Below are 16,928 nucleotides of genomic sequence, written 5' to 3'. Positions count from 1 at the left end.
ACCAGCAGCCAACAAATGGCACTCAGAGAGCCGGCCCGTTTGGGTGGGTGGAATCCAAGCAGCTGGTGCTTCCCAGCCAAGAGACTGTGTCCACAGAAAACAGAAGAGGCCAAGTATGGGTGAAGAAGGGTAGGGGGTGGGAAAGCGTATATCACAAATTACTGGAGCTCCGCAGCACCTCAGGAAGAAGCAAAGATGGCACATGGAGCCAGGTGTTTGAGTGAATGGAAGGGGAGGTGGTGAGAGGTAAGGAAGAAATCAAAAGAAGCGGAAAAAAGCAACACCAGCAGCCAACAAATGGCACTCAGAGAGCCAGCCAGTTCAGGTGGGTGGAATCCAAGCAGCTGGTCCTTCTCGGACAAGAGATTGTGTCCGCGGGAAGCAGAGGAGGCCAATTTGGGGTGAAGAAGGGTGGGGGGTGGGAAAGAGTATATTGCAAATTACCAGTTGTTTTGTCTCCCTCTGGAAGCTCCATGAAGCTGCTTTCTTGTACCCCCTGTTTGCTGGTCTCCGATAGGAGTCCAAGATGTCGGATCCACGCTGCGTTAGCTGTTAGGGGACCTCTGCATGAATCTGTCCTCGCTGTCCGTTCTCTGTTAGTTTTCTCACTCCATTTGGTGCTTGACTGAGTTCTTTATATCTTCATTTGATGTTTTAGGGTTTCAGGATTGTTGTTTTCTCTGTTCGGCTTAGTTTTTTGGATTTTTCTTGTGGAGGGATGGCGTGGTGTTTCTGCCTACAACGCCATTTTGCCAGAAGTCCTCTGGCCTTCCTTTTCATGGCGCAGTGGAAAAGGATGATGGGGGGGGTTGGGTACCAAGGAGAGCAAATTTATATTAGGACATTGGATATGTCTGAGAAAATGAGTTATCCAGTATCTCTCCCACTTTTCCCTGTGTCTAAGCCTGCTTCTTGAATGATGTCAGGAGAATGATTCCCCTCCACTATCCTTCTCACCCTTCTTAACCACTGGTGGCACAGTGGTTAAGCACTCAACTTCTAACCGAAAGGTTGGTAGTTCGAACCTACGAGCCGCTCCGCAGGAGGAAGATGTGGCAGTCTGCTTCCTTAAAGATTTATGGCCTTGGAAACCCTATGGGGCAATTCTGCTCTGTCCTATAGGGTTGTTATGAGTTGGAATTGACTTGACAAGCAGTGGGTTTGGTTTTGGTTTGATCCTCCTCATGGGACCCTTTACTCCAGTCAGGCCAGTTGGGCTCTTGCCCCAAACACATGTGGTGCTATTGCTGATGGTCTGCCATTATCAGTCGGCTCTGCCTGTCCATCCTCAGAGGAGCCTCGGTGACCACTGTCGCTTTTGCGTGTGCTCTGCTTTGAGCTCTTAAGGCTTGGGGAGCTTATGCCACTTGTTTGATAGCTGATTCCTGCCAGGTGGTGTTCTGTCCTAATTATGAGTCTTTTCTCTCAAACTTGAATGTAAGTCCCCTGAGAGACTTGAATGTAAGTCCCCGGCACTGAGCACATAGGAAGTTTCTGTAAGTACTTGCTCACTGATTTGAAGGAAAAGGAAAAAGTTCAAAACAAAAATCCCAACTCAGATGGACACTGCTATTTTGTGTTTCAAAGTAACCTTTAAGTAGGCTTTCTGTAATATATGGAAACCTCGGTTAAAATTAACTATAATTTCTAGTTACATGTAAACTTTTTTAGAGCTCAACTTTTATGTGGTAAAGCATACGTAGTAAACTTTTACTAGGGATTTAATAAAACAGACTAAAATAAAACACTTCTAGGGTGAATTCCTAGAGTGCAGTGTGATTGTTCATCTCTATCTCCAGTACCTTCTGCTTGTTCATTGTTACTGTGAGAGCATCAGTCTTTAAAATGGTAGCTCTGAGATAGTAGAAGGTCTGAATTGCCAAAGAAAAATTATCTTCACCACACTGTACTTTTCAAGACAGGAAAGTATACAGATTATATGTTTTTAAGATGCTTAGGATAAGCATGTATTTCAAAAGAGGCTTAAGAATAATTTATTCTTTGTTAACCAAAAATCTACACAGACTATCCCTTTTGTGTGCAAAACATCAATACTTTATTGTGTGTGTATTTGTATTCATTCATTCCTCATGCATTGAATGAACACCTGTGATGAGCCACACTTTAAGCATTTATAATACATTTAAATTGGGGTATATGGAATAATTAGGGCACATGAACAATTAGCCATTTGGTACAAATATAATTGTGTAGTTAATGAAACTTGTTTTCTGATCTTTCTAGACTGATAGGAAAACCCACGGAAGTTTACTTTGGGTTTTAGACCATACTAAAACTTCATTTGGGAAGCGGAAGTTAAAGAAGTGGGTGACGCAGCCACTCCTTAAGTTACGGTAAAAGGAATTCCTTTTTTTTTCTTTGTTAATTAAACTTTTTTTTATTTTGGTGAAAATATAGTCATACACAATTTTAAACAATTTCTACATGTAGAACTCATTGACATTGATTACATTCTTCAAGTTGTGCAGACGTTCTCACCATCTTTGTCTGAATTGTTCTACTACCATTGACTTAGATTCACTGCTCCCCAAGCTTCTCATTTATCCTTTCGAGTTGCTGTTGTCAATTTGATCTTACATAGATAATTCTTTAAAAGAGCACAATGCTCAAGGTAGATGTACTTAACTTATAAAGTTGTTGTTTGGTTCAAAGAAGACTTCAGGGGATAGGTTTGGTTTAAGGTTTAAAGTTTAAAGATTATCTCAGGGTGATAGTTTTGGGGGTTTATCTAGCCTCAGTGGCCCCAGAAACTCTGACTTCCATTGAGAATTTGAAATTCTGTTTTGCGTTCTTCCCCCTTTTGAACAAGATTCTTCTATAGAACCTTTGATCAAAATGATCAGTAATGATAGTTGGGCACCATCCAGTTCTTGTCTCATGGCAAAGGAAGCAGTCATTCCTGGAGGTAATCAGACAGCAATCTGTTTCCTCCTCCAATTCCTGACTCTTCTTTTTCCTCTGTTGCTCCAGGTTAATGGAGATTGGTTGTACCTTAGATGGCCACTTGCTAGCTTTTAAGACCCTAAGCACTACCTTATGAACTGGGAGGTAGAATGGAAGTACTGAGAAACTGTATTAGGCCAATTGATTGGGATGTCCCTTAAAACTATGACAGTGAACGTCCAAACCAAGAAAACAAATCTGGTGTTCGACTGTATCTAAGCAACCTCAACAGTGGCTCTCTTTTTTTTTTGTAAAAATGTATATATATCACAACATTTGCCAATTCAACCTTTTTCAGGTGTACTGCCTAGTGATATCAATTACATTAATTAGTTGTACAACCATTACCCTTGTTGTTGTTGTTATGTGCTGTTGAGTCGGTTCCGACTCATAGTGACCCTGTAGGACAGAGTAGAACTGTCCCCATAGGGTTTCCAAGGATCGGCTAGTGGATTTGAACTGCCAACCTTTTGGTTAGCAGCCCAGCTGTTAACCATTGTGCCACCAGGGCTCCCCATTACCCTTAATCAATGCCAAATTAAAAGGAATTACTTTTTGTGTGTTTAATCTGAAAATTATACAAAATCGTGAAATTAAAAGTAGGCCAGTCTCCTTAAGGAACTACATTTCCCAAGGTTACCGTGGTTTATAGGAACATAATTTTAAATGGGGGAAAATTTTATTAAGTATCTGACGACAGAATATCTAGAGTTCTGAGAATTTTTTCTTTGTCCCCAAGAATGAGCCTGCGTGCAGATTGGAAGACATGGGATGTATCTAAGAAAATGAGGAATCCTATTAGTTTGGGTCATCAGTTGCATAAAGGAGTAGGGAAGAGGGGTTCTGGAGAGATGGGTCAGGGTCTTTTGTAGATGGGTAGGGCCTTGAAGGCTAGGCTGAGGAATTGGTAGCCAGAGGAAGTTAATTCAGTGATTCTGAGTGTGGGAGTGATACCAGACCTGGGCTTGCATGTAGGCAGGGCCAGGCAGTTGGGGGACAAGTTAGCAAGTTTCTGGATCGCTGCTGAGCACCTGAGCCAAATCCATAACAGTAAGACTCTGAAAGAGGTTTCAAATGTGAGACTTGGGAAAGTAGACTCAATAAACTAGGAAGTCTTTGAGGGGAAGTAGCTGAGTCTAGACCCTAAAACACAGTGGTTTCCAATCTCGTCTACGTATTGGAATCCCCTGGGAGCTTCACAAACTACTGATGCCTGTGCCCAACTCCCAGAGGTTGTGGTGTAACTGGTCTGGAGTGTGGCCTGGGCTTCGGAATTTTTGAAAGTTCCTCAACTGATTCTGGCATGCAGACAAGTTTGGGGACTCTGACTTAGAACAGTTGTGTAGCACTTAATAGGAGCTCAGTTAATGTTTTCTGAATGAATAAATGCTATTATTATTGAGCTCTGCTATGCACCAGTATTTAAGACTGAAAATACAAGCAGTCGCTGGACTATGAACAGCAGACTTAGGAACAACTTGTACTTGCCCTTTAATGTTATGTAAATTTGCCCTCACTTTGAAAGGATTGAACCAACTCCAACCCCTACTCACAACAAATTCTTGATCACAATCTCCTTCACTTGCTGCACGTGCAGCTCTTAAATCATTGAAACAGCTTCGAGCCTTTCCTTGCACTAACGTAAGTCTAAATAAGAAACATATGTACCTGTTCTGACTTCCCTACAAGTTCAACTTAAAGGCATAGCTAGGAACTAATCTCCTTCGTAACCTGGGGACTGCCTGTAACCCTCTGAGGTAGGTCCTTGAGATGAGGAAACAGATTCTGAGAGGTTTAAATAACTTGCTCAGTGTTTCACAGTAGAGGTAGAGCCCAGGTTTAAAACCAGCATTGACTCTGGAGCTCAAGTGGACACTTAACCTTTGTTCTGATCAGCCACCCATGTGGATAGACAGAGAGTATGGTGTGGTGGTGAAGGGGAATACTGTGCGTCTGCTCTGTCACTTGAGTGAGTCAATCATGCTAAGCCTCAGTGTTCTCACCTTTGAAGTTCCTGTCAGGAATAAAATGAGACAACAGTACTAACTACCACTTTTGAGTTCTTTGCTACATACCAGGCACTATACTTAGGTGCTTTACATGCATTATCTCTTCTAAACCACACACCAGCCTCATTAAGTAGATGCCATTATTAGCTTCTGGGTGGTGCAAATGGTTAAGCCCTTGGCTACTAACCAAAAAGTTCGTGGTTCAAATCTACCCAGAGGCACCTGGGAAGAAGGACCTGGCGATCTACTTCCTAAAGATCACAGTCATTGACGATCCTATGGAGTGCAGTTCTACTCTGAAACACACGGGGTTGCCATGAGTTGGAATCGACTTGTCAGCAACGGGTTTATTATCAGCTCCGTTTTACTCTGTGCTTAGTAATAGTCAATAAATGATAGCAGATGTTGTTAATGTTAGTAACAAGCTTTAAGACCCTGTTTTGATGAGGATGATGATGATTACTGAATCACTTTGGTATCTAGCAGGTTGTTCCATTTTTCTTTCTTGACCATAAAGACCCTAGGATATGGGAAACTGCTAGGTAAAGAAGAAATTCTTTAAATGGAATTATCTACTTTAGTTCAATATTCAAATAAAATATAGGTACTTTGTACTCTGTGGAACAAAAGCAGACAATACAACTTTCTGCAGACAGTCTGTGGACTGCAAAAAGGGGTATAGCATTCTGGCTGATGGAAAGATATCTTCCTAAACATCGATGGCAATTCTGACCATTTTTTGCTTGGTTGAAATATTCAATAGAAATAGGCTCATTAGTGGACTTTATCATGTAAATTTCAATTTTCATTTCTGATGTTAAATTTCCTTTATTCTGTTTAAGCAGGATTAATTTGAGATAAATTCAGTAGACCATGTTATATGCATTTTTGGGGCTGAATCACATCTCCTTGGGATCCTATTTTACATGAAAGGCTGATAGAGAATGTGCCACGCCTTACCATGCCTTAGACACTGATGCTAAACTTTAGACTGGCCTATCACGTAAATTAGGCAAAAACAAACAGAATATTTTTCTTTTCCCTTTTCATTTTAGTTCATATTTCTTAAACTTTTGTCCCCCTAGTCCATTAAAATCCACTGCAAAATAATTTCAGTTAAATCTTAATGGCATTTGCAGCCTATTCCAAACAAATACCTAGAAAAAATCTTCAGGTGTTTAGTCAATGACTCAGCTATGTATTTATTGTTGGTTTTTTTGGGGTTTTTTTTGCACATAAGAAGTGCCATACTAATCACATCAGTGGTCCATCCAGTCTGATATTCTGTCCCTGGCATTGACAGCCAAAGCTTAATTTAGGACCTGGTTTTCTTCTCTAGTGAGATCATGGAACAAGTAATGGGTGACAAGGGGATTTAGTGAAATAAGGCAGATCTCCCCAAGTTCTCTAAGAGCCCATTATTTGTCAGTCATCCATGAATTCTCTTAAATCTCTTAAGATTCACTTTCTCTTTTTTATTCTAGTTCTCAGGGTAGTCACAAGATTTATATATCTAGTTCTAAAGTGCTTCAAGTTTCAGAGGATTTTTCATCTCCCACCACCTTTTATTCTATAAAATGGCCTCTTTGGTGCAGAATTTTACTAGTGACTTTTAGAAAGTATAAATGGTGTTTACCCAAGACTTATTCACTGATTAAATAAATTCACTTAGATTATTGAGATTACTTTCCTTTATACATTGCTTTGTGTAAATAGGTTATGCTTTCTTATGTGTTGTGACCTGTGCTTATTATCAATTCTACTAATTTTAGGCAAGAAAATTCTTAAGTCTATAGCTCTGTGGCTTCTTATAAACGAAGGTCACATTGCCAAGCAATTGGTCCTAAGGCCTTTTAAAATTAAATAAATTATATTGAGTTCATTTGTTTGAGGTTCCATTTTTAATTGCTTTTACTTCTTTTAGTTGATATGGTCTTGTCAATCTTTTATATATATACCACATGTACTTTATTGGTTTTGTCAAAACGCCTTTCTGCTAGTAAATATCGATAGAAAAAAAACAAAACAAACTGTGAAAAGTATGAGATACATCTCTATAATGATGTTTTAAGCAAAATAATTAATTTCCAAGGCTATTCAGTTGTCATAGAAGAAAGTATTCAAAATTCAGTGTTGTTGTTAGGTGCTGTCCAGTTGATTCTGACTCATAGCAACCCTATGTACAACCGAACGAAATACTGACCGGTCCTGTGCCATCTTCACAATTATTGCTGTGTTTTAGCCACAACATCTTGTTGAGAGTCTTCCTCTTTTTTGCTGACCCTCTCCTTTACCAGGCGTGATGTCCTTTCTCCTCCAGGGACTGATCCCTCCTGATAACATGTCTAAAATATGTGAGTTGAAGTCTTGCCATCCTTGTTTCTAAGGAGCATTCTGGCTGTACTTCTTCCAAGAGAGATTTGTTCATTCTTCTGACAGTCCATGGTATATTCAGTATTCTTTACCAACACCATAATTCAAAGGCATCAGTTCTTCGATCTTCCTTACTCATTGTCTAGCTTTCACATGCATATGAGGCGGTTGAAAAGACCATGGTTTGGGTCAGGTGCACCTTAGTCCTCAAAGTGACATCTTTTTCTTTTTAACACTTTAAAGAGGTCTTTTGCAGCAGATTTGAGTGATTAAGAGCTTGGCTCCTAACCAGAAGGTCAGCAGTTTGAGTCATCTTATGACTATTTTCCCAGCTTTCTAAAACAAGACTTGGTAGAAAAACAGCTGCTCCTTGGATCTGTATTATTGTTATTAATTATTTCAGCTATCTTCTGAGATAGTTATTGCTTCTCTTTGATAGATAGAAAAACTGAGACTCAAACAGGTTAATTATCTAAGGTCACCCAACCCAATCCATAGGGGCCTATCTGAAAGCAGTTTAGGGATTAATCAGAGCTCAGTTTAAGTTGATTCCCTTACTCAGTTGTATCACTTTGGACAGAGTATGAACTTTTATACACTTCAGTTTCTTCACCTGTAAAATGGGAATTGCAATACCTACCTCATCCTGTTGTTATGAGGACCAGTTGACAATGTATGTGAATGATTTGTGTGGTTCCTAGTATCAACTAGGTGGTTGAGAAAATAGCTGTGGTCTTTATGATACCAAAATATTGGAAGCCACGTAGTTATCCGTAGCTGAATGGGAAAAAAAAATCTAGTCATATTTGAATATTATGCAGCGGTTAAACTAATGATTCAAGTCTGTGTGTATCAACATGAAAAAATCTTTTAAAAAATGTCACAATGTCATAAAAGAATACATAGAGCATGATACTGCTTATCTAAATTTTGTAATACACAGTGAAACCGTCTGTTGTTTAGGGGTTCAGACGTAAGTGATGAACATAAGAAAACAGGAAGTAGAAAGGGTATTTGCTAACCTCAGGATAATGGTTATGTCTGGGAAAGGAAACAGGTGGAGGTAGTATTCAGTGTGTATTTGCAACTTTTATTTTTTTAAACAAATAATTATATATAAAATGTAATACAAAAAAAAAAGAAAACCCAAACCCGTTGCTGTCTAGTCGATTCCGACTCATGGTGACCCCACATGTTACAGAGTAGAACTGAGCTCCATAAGGTGTTCTTGACTGTAATCTTTATGGAAGAAGATCTCCAGGACTTTCTTTCATGGCACTGTTGGGTGGGTTCAAAATGCCAAACTTTTAGTTAGCGGCCAAGTGAAAACTGTTTGTGCTACCCGGGGACCTACACACATATTTTAATGATACTGCTACAGCACCTTCACCACCATCATAATCAAGTGAACGTGAGATTCAAACCCAGGCATCTGTCTAGAAAGCCCATGTTACACTTAAGAGCCTCTGTTTTTCTACCAAATCTTGTTTTTGAAAGCTGGGAAAACAGTCATAAGATGACTCAGCTGGAAGCTTCTAAAGGTGTGAGGAGGAAAGCTGTGTCCTTTAGAGTATCAGTTGTCCAGGATCTGTCCTGGTCAGTTCTTCTCTGCATCGGGTACTAGCCTGTAGCTACAGTCAAGATTGTAAGCAGAATTTGAAAGGACTATTGATGAGCGGGTAAGAATCTTGTTTGAGTCCCTCCTCAGGATGACACATGGTTAACAGTTGAACCCCCGTCATTGTATGTGGTTGGGTTTGGATCACAACCTTTCTCGTAAATTTAATGCTCTGAACTTGAGCAGGTCCTGGGAATTTAGGAAACTTAACGTCATGTTCTAATTGACTATAAGTAAATGTTAGCATGTTTGATAACAATAAAAATAATGCACAGGTTAGGGAAGCTAACGGCTAGCAAAAAGACCCCAAAACGTTTAAAGGCTGTAACAAGAGTAGAGGTTAATTTCTTCCTTTTTTTTCTTTGCATAAACAATCTATGGCCTTTCCAGGTTGGGGGTCAGTTGACTCATCACAGCAGCATTTAGCAACTCCATAGTCTCCTTAGTCTTAAACATATGGCTTCCAAGGTCATCCTGGGCATTGACATGCAAGTAGTGGGAGAGGAAAGAGCAGGGAGGATATGTGTTTTTAGCTTTTATGAGACAAGTCTTGAAATGGCACATACCACTTCAGCTCAGATCTCATTGGCTGGAACTCATTCCAGTGGTCACACCTAACTGCAGAGGAGGCTAACTAATGTGATCTGGCTGTTTGCCTGGGAAGAAGTAAATGGGTTTAGCGAGTATCTACCACCCTTTCTTTACCTTTACTACTGTTGTTTAGACTCTCTTGCACTTAGTTTAGCATTTAAAAAATTTATTTAAATTTTTGAATAGGTAATATTTTCACATAGTACAAAAATTTAAAAATATGAAAAAATATACATGAAATGTTTCCCTCTCATCCCTGCCCCTACATCTGCTCAGATTTTCCTGTATATGTACAGTTGTTACTTTGTGTATCCTACCAGAAACTTTCTGTTTTAAAAAATAAACACACAAATATGAATATATACATATATATACACACACACATGTATGTGCATGCGTGTGTGCGTGTGCGTGTGTGTGTGTGTGTGTGTGTGTGTGTGTGTGTGTGTGTATGAGTCAAGAGCCTTAGTGGCACAGTGGTTAAGTGCTTGGCTACTAACTGAAAGGCCAGTGGTTCGAATCCACCAGCCACTCCAAGGGGGAAAGATGTGGCAGTCTGCTTCCATAAAAGATTACAGCCTTGGAAACCTCATGGGGCAGTTGTACTCTGTCCTGTAGGGTTGCTCTGAGTCAGAATCAACTGGACGGTAATGGATTTGGTTTGTGTGTGTGTGTGTGTGTGTGTGTGTGTGTGTGTGTGTAGCATATATGGATATGTGTGTGTGTGTATATATATGTATGTATGTATTTTATGTGGGGGCATATACATAGTGCTGTGTACCTCCGTTATTTCACTTAATAATAAAGTTTTTTAAAATTTTATGTCATTTAGTCTTAGTAACGTGGCATTGTTCCTGTGTCCAAGGACCTTCTAAACTACTTTGGTCAAGGTATAATCTCTCCTAGTGAGAAGGACATACAAGTAGTGGGAGCTTTTGGACCTAAAATAAAACATTTACCTATTACTCACTGTATAGCTCTTACCACAATTAGAGCAAATGAGGAATACTTTTATAATCCAAATTAGATTGTTAGAAAATTGCTTAAGAAAATTAAGCATTCTAAGTTTATTCTTGGCACTTAAATCACACAAATTATTAAAAGAAAGAAAAAAGATTGTTGGTGTTAGGAAATAGGCCCTTGACTACATTTTCATGTAACTTTCTAAAGCACTAAGTACATTTTAGTGATATTTAATTTCCTTGACTAATTAAGTAGTTTTTATTTTGGCAAACCCATACATTCAGAGTATTAATGGTTGTATTTCTAATTCATAGCTCTGGCCTAAATGGCAAAGTAATAGAAAGTTACATCTTTCTTTCCACTTAATATTTCATTTATATCAACGAAACTAATGCCATTTTTAACTCTCTGGAGCTTCTTGAAATTAACTACATTAGGGGGCCCTCCTTGTTCTTTGTGTTTTCTTATATTCCATGAGCATACCAACACAATGTTCACTGTGGAGACTGATTTTACTCAGCCCAAGGGACACAGTGCTGCTCATGAATGGGAAGGGAGAATGTTACGTAACTGAGTGCCATGATGGATTGGATTTTTGTGCCTCTTTGCCTTCGCTATGTGAATGAGAGCAGAAACAGGGAGTGCCGCTGCCAAGAAAAAAATGAGTCTAAAGGTCTCTTATCTAAAAACAGGTCTGCCCTGACTGTCAGTGGGTGTGGGTTACCTGGCATCTCTTTGGGTGCATGTATCTGCGAGCCTTTAGCTGGCCTGCCCTTTTGTTCTATGATAATCAGGGGCTTTAGTGAGCTCTAGACTGGCTCAAATAATCAGCGATCAATGGCATTTTTCATTTGGGCTAAAGAGGAGGAATATAGGAAAGAATGAAGAGGAGGAGCTACGTATCGTTTCCTCCTTGGCTCTTCCAGCTTTATCATTCTCTACCGTTACGCCTTTATGAATGGGGACTTGCAGAATACTTGCCCTCAAAAAGCTATGGGAGGACTTCACTTTCAGGCAGTATGTGGCTTTAATATCACTGAAAAAACAAAAACTTCCATATGTAGAATAACTAGATATGCTGGATAAGTATAAAAAACAATCTTGCAGGACCTAGCTGAGCTAGGGAAAAACTTGAGGAAAAAGCTTTGGGGGAAAAAGTCAGGGACCAGATTGAAAATGGAAGTGGAGTGCAGCTGCCGTCTGGGCCTTTGCAGATCTTGGAAATCAAAAGGCTTGGATTTTTATTGCCTCATGGGAAATAGGAGACAAGGCCTTGAGTCTGTTTAAGTTAGAGAGTCTATAGTAATGTGAGACACTCAAAGGACTATAACTTAAGTAAAAGAGAGACAACAAAGAAATAATGTTTGTCTTGGCCTAGCCTCAGCAGCAGCAAAAAGTTTCCAAGAGTTCTTACCCATAGGCTCATCCTCACTCAGGTTTGCAATTCAATTTATACTGTCTGTGTGGACTGGCAGTTTCCATGCTGTGAAATTTACTGAAAACATTCCCATTGTACCCCAGGGTACCTAGCAGAAGCAAATACAATCCTTCCTGCAGGGCTACTCTAGTCTAGACCTCCTAGGAATCCTAAAGAGGAAACACTGCCCCAAGCTCACAAATTATAATTACAGAAGACATGGGGAAACAAATCTCCATGAGGGCAGGTCAGCAGGGATTGCAAGAATTGTTAGAATCCCAAGACCTTTAGATAATGGAGTTACAACGATCAGTATCAAACCACCAAGTTAAAGGAAGTGCAAAAGAGAATTAAAAATATGAACACAGAACAAAAATAATATCAAAACGGTCGGGTTTATTTAAAAAAGAACCATATACAACTTTTAGAAACAATACAGATGCTAAACAAGAATTGTACTCAGTAACTGAAATGCAAGCAATACCTGAAGAAATTATTTGGAATGTAGCACAGAGAGACAGTGTGATACAAAATATAGGAGATTGGAAAACAAATCTAGAGTTAAAATGGTCTAACATAATTCTCATTAGATTTTCAGAAGAAAAAAATTAGAGTGGAAAGAGAGACAATATTCAAGGAAATGATAAAGGATGGAAATTTTCATAATTCACAAAAGATGTGAGTTCTTAGATTTAGAAAACACAATGAATCCAAAGTATGATTAAAACTAGCAAGAAATCCACATTTAATTAAGTCACAGTAAAACTATAATATGCTGAATCAGAGAGAAAATCTTACAAATAGCCAGAGCAAAGAAGATCACTTGTAAAACAAGGAAAATTACATAACTTATTTGCTTTCTAATTTCCCCACCTGATCTGTGTTTCTTTTCCTTTATTTTGGTGACTTCTTTTGGATTTAATGAATATTTTTTATTATTTTGTTTCATTCTAGCGTGTCTGTTTCTGTTGTCTGTTGTTTCTTGTTTCTCTGGTTTATTTTTGTGCTTGATTATCTCATATTATTTGGAAATTTATTTTTAGGAGTAATGTGAGGGCTAGGATGAAGGTATCTTCTTTCAGAGAGGATTTTTGTTTGCTTCTGGCACCCTGGTGGCACAGTGGTTAAGAGCTTGGCTGCCAACCAAAAGGTTGGCAGTTCAAATCTACCAGCCGCTCCTTGGAAACTCTATGGGGTAGTTCTGCTCTGTCCCATAAGGTCACTATAAGTCAGAATTGACTTGATGGCAGTGGGTTTTCTGCCAGACTATACCAGCCTGGGACCATCTTAATTCAAGTTCATTGCTTGAGGTTTTTTTTTTTTTTTTGTCCATTCAAATGGTGCTAATCTAGACTGCAAGTTTACCTTTACTCTGAGGCCAGTATATTTTCACAGCAATTTCTTCTGGCATAGCTCCTCAGGGCAAAAGTGACTTTAACCACTGGATTAATCCCCAGGGTTCATGCGTTTTTTACGATTTTGGTATAGTTATTCCTTACAATTTTGTTCTTTGATACTTTTATGAACGCAATTTTATGGTTCATCTGGCTTTTAAATTGTCATTAGCGGTAGAGATGATCTGAAAGTACCTATTCCCACCATTACCAGAAGCAGAAATCATATTCATGTTTTTTTTCGTAGGCTCAGGTTTGTGGCCTAAACTGATTATGGAGGGTAGCTGTAGGAAAACTTTTCTATTTAATATTTGAAGGGGATGAATTGTGGTCTGTTGGCAATTTATTGCTTCATTAGGATGAGAATAATAAAATTCCTTAAAAGCTTGTGTTATGGTACCAGCAGAACCAGGAGACCAGCTCAAGACAGTGGTAGAGCCAACCCACGGAGCAAGAGAGCTGAGTGCTTTCTGCCTGAAGTTTATGAGTGGAGTAGGGTGCTTCCAGACACTTAATCAGTGGATCTAAAGAGCTTTGGAACATTTGTTCCAGCAGGGCAGATGAGGGCAATGAGGCCCAAGGGGCCAAGAGGCCAAGGAACTGGGAAGCAGAAGCTGAAAAGACAAGAAACACAGGAAGCAGAGCTGCCTCAGTCTCAAAGGGCAGGGCCGCGACCTCTGGGGTCTCAGAGGGTGGAGTCACCACCCAGATGGACTAGGAGAATGGGCCGCCCAAATTCAAGGGAGCAGAGTTGCTGTTCAGTGGGCGGGCCTGGAAGGTGGAGCTGAAGCCCAGGGCCAAGGGACCCCCACTCAGAATCCGGAGAGTGTGGCCAATACCTAGAGTCTGGAGGGCAGGGCCGTTGTCTAAATGGTCTCAGAAAACAGAGGATTATTTTCAAGCCTTGAGAGCTAATGTAATGTCTTCTGCTGACTTGCATGGTGCCTTTTATCCCTGCTTTCCCTCCAGTTTTTCCCATTTGTAATGGAAATGTCTAGCTCGTGCCTGTTCCGCCATTGTACTTTGGAAGCAGATAACTTGTATTCTAGATTTCACAGATGGAGAGGAATTTTTGGATTTTGGACTTGGAGTTAATTTAAGACTTTTACTATGATATGATGGGGTAAAAGTGTTTTACACGTGGGAAGGACATGAATTTTGGGGGGCCAAGGAGTGGAATGGTATGGATTGAATTGTATCCCCCAAAAAAATGTGTGTCAACTTGGCTAGGCCATGATTCTCAGTATTGTGTGATTGTCTGCCATTTTGTCATCTGATGTGATTTTCTATGTGTTGTAAATCCTACTTCTATGAAGTTGATGGGGCAGGATTAGACGCAGTTATGTTAATGAGGCAGGACTCCATCTACAAGATTAGATTGTGTCTCCAGTCAATCTCTTTTGAGATACAAAAGAGACAAGTGAGCAGAGAGACATGGGGACCTCATACTACCAAGAAACTAGTGCCAGGAGCAGAGTGCAGCTTTTGGACCTGGGATCCCTACACTGAGAAGCTCCTAGACCAGGGGAACATTGATATTAAGGAACATCCCCCAGAGCCAACAGAGAGAGAGCCTTCCCCTAGATCTGGCACCCTGAGTTCGGACTTCTAGCCTCCTAAACTGTGAGAAAATAAATTTCTCTTTGTTAAAGCCATCTACTTGTGGTATTTCTGTTTTAGCAGCGCTAGATGACTAAGACAGCCTGTTGGATGATTTAAAATTTGCAAAAATGTAAATATTCAGAATAACTCTTTAAAACATAATTTTATAAATAAAATAAAAGCTTTCTTTCACCATCTGTAAGGCTGTAAGTCTAATGTTTGTGGATGGCATCATAGTGTATAATGACTGAAGTTACTTCTTATCCTCCTTCCTCATCTAATCAATCACAACTCCTATTAATTTTGCCTCCTTAATATCTCTTGAAGCTATGTGCTTCTTTCCATTTCTATGTCCTTTACCCAAGCCCCAGCCTTCCACGATACACCCCTGGATTACTGAAACAGCTTTCTAACTGGTCTTCCTGCCGTTGTTCTCATGCTGTTCCATTAGCCGTTGGTTCCCATTGCTCTCAGAATAAAGAGAACAGGCTCCTGTATGGCCTGCCTTGCTCTCATGACCAGGTCCCTGCTTACCTCTCTAGCACCTACTTTCACATCTTCACCTTCCATCTTCCACTAGTCTTATAGGTCTCCACTCAGGTAATAGCTCCTCCAGGAAAACGTCCCTGGTCCCTAAAATTGGGTTAGATGTTTCTCTTGTGTATTCCGATAGCACTAGGAACCTACTTGTAATCTGGAACATTGCTATCATTAATTCTTTTTTTGAAAAGTTTTAAATATCCTCCACTAGACTAAACTTTTTGAGGACAAGGACGCAGAAGGTCTCTTGCTAATAAGTATAGCCTTTATATCTACCAACTTCTACAGTTTGTATTTTGTAAGCACTCAGCAATTATTCATTGAATGAATACATGAATGGTGTATGTGAAAGACAAAGCTAGGTACATCCAAGTAATGATGATTAGACCCTGGGAAAGGGTCTATGTGTCATATTTCTACCAGGAAGCTCGTTAGGTAGTTGGTTTAGCCATAGTGTATGACCAGAGTATGTTGTTAATATCTGAATCTAATGTACTCATTTTTGTGTCATCTGCCTTTAGAGCAAATCTTTTGGTAACAAATAGAACAAAGAACAAAAACAAAAGTTACCTCAGCAGTTTATATTTTAGTGTTTTTTTTCCCTCCGAATAATCTTATGTTAGAATTAAAGAGACATCTCCAACAAATAGCCATCAGCAGGTACAAACTCCATTGTAAGGACATTCCTTACAAAGGCAATGGCTATAGGTCACACACTGTGTTTATGAGTGACAGCCACACATAACAGATACTAGCGTCATCACCCAGCTCATCTCCAAATGTGAAGGATCCAGTGACACCCACATTTAGTCCTTGGGTCTTTGGTGATAAAGAAGACCCTTTATCATCCCCAGAACTTCATGTCCATTATTTTTTGCCGTATGTAATGAAATGACTCAGCTGTCTTCTTTCCATTTGTTTGGAATATATAACAACAATTAAAAAAAAACTGTTGCCATCAAGTCGATTTCTATTCTGACTCATAGTGACCCTATAGGGCAGAGTAGAACTACCCCATAGAGTTTCCAAGGCTGTAATCTTTAAGGACTGCCACGTCTTTCTCCCGTGGAGCAGCTGGTAGGTTTGAACTGCCGACCTTTTGGTTGGCAGCCAAGCGCTTTAATCATTGTACCATCAGGGTTCCTTTCAGAATATATAGTGTTGTAAAATCAACTGTCACAATCACCAGTCTCTCTCACTGATTGTACTAAAATAAGATTCTCTATTCTGGTGGTCTGACGTATTGTTTTATTACAGTTATTTGGGAGGTCTTGTTATTATTGCTAATTAAAGAACAGTACTAAGGTATGTTGATTATTTTATTTCAAAAAACTTAATTAGAAGTCATTCTTATTCATATGTATTCTGTCGTGGATTGAATTATGTCCCCCAAAAATTGTGTGTATCCGTTTGGCTAGGCCATGATTCCTGGTACTGTGTGATTTTCCTGTATGTTG

At 39.6% G+C, this 16,928-nt stretch overlaps 1 protein-coding gene across 4 annotated transcripts in view; it reads left to right on the top strand.

The window, feature by feature from the left end:
• Positions 1-16,928, top strand: part of MSH3 (mutS homolog 3) — a 202,069-nt gene that overhangs the window by 91,004 nt on the left and 94,137 nt on the right. For all 4 annotated transcript variants that reach the window (XM_023729462.1, XM_023729461.1, XM_023729463.1 and 1 more), the window contains exon 12: positions 2,245-2,354. In XM_023729462.1, the coding sequence (XP_023585230.1) occupies positions 2,245-2,354 (110 nt within the window). The remainder of the gene's footprint in view (positions 1-2,244; positions 2,355-16,928) is intronic.

The sequence above is a fragment of the Trichechus manatus genome, unplaced genomic scaffold, assembly GCF_000243295.1.
Source record: "Trichechus manatus latirostris isolate Lorelei unplaced genomic scaffold, TriManLat1.0 scaffold00029, whole genome shotgun sequence".
Taxonomy (NCBI): domain Eukaryota; kingdom Metazoa; phylum Chordata; class Mammalia; order Sirenia; family Trichechidae; genus Trichechus; species Trichechus manatus.
The sequence above is the reverse complement of the archived record's forward strand: the minus strand, read 5'-3'. Positions and strand labels throughout refer to the sequence as shown.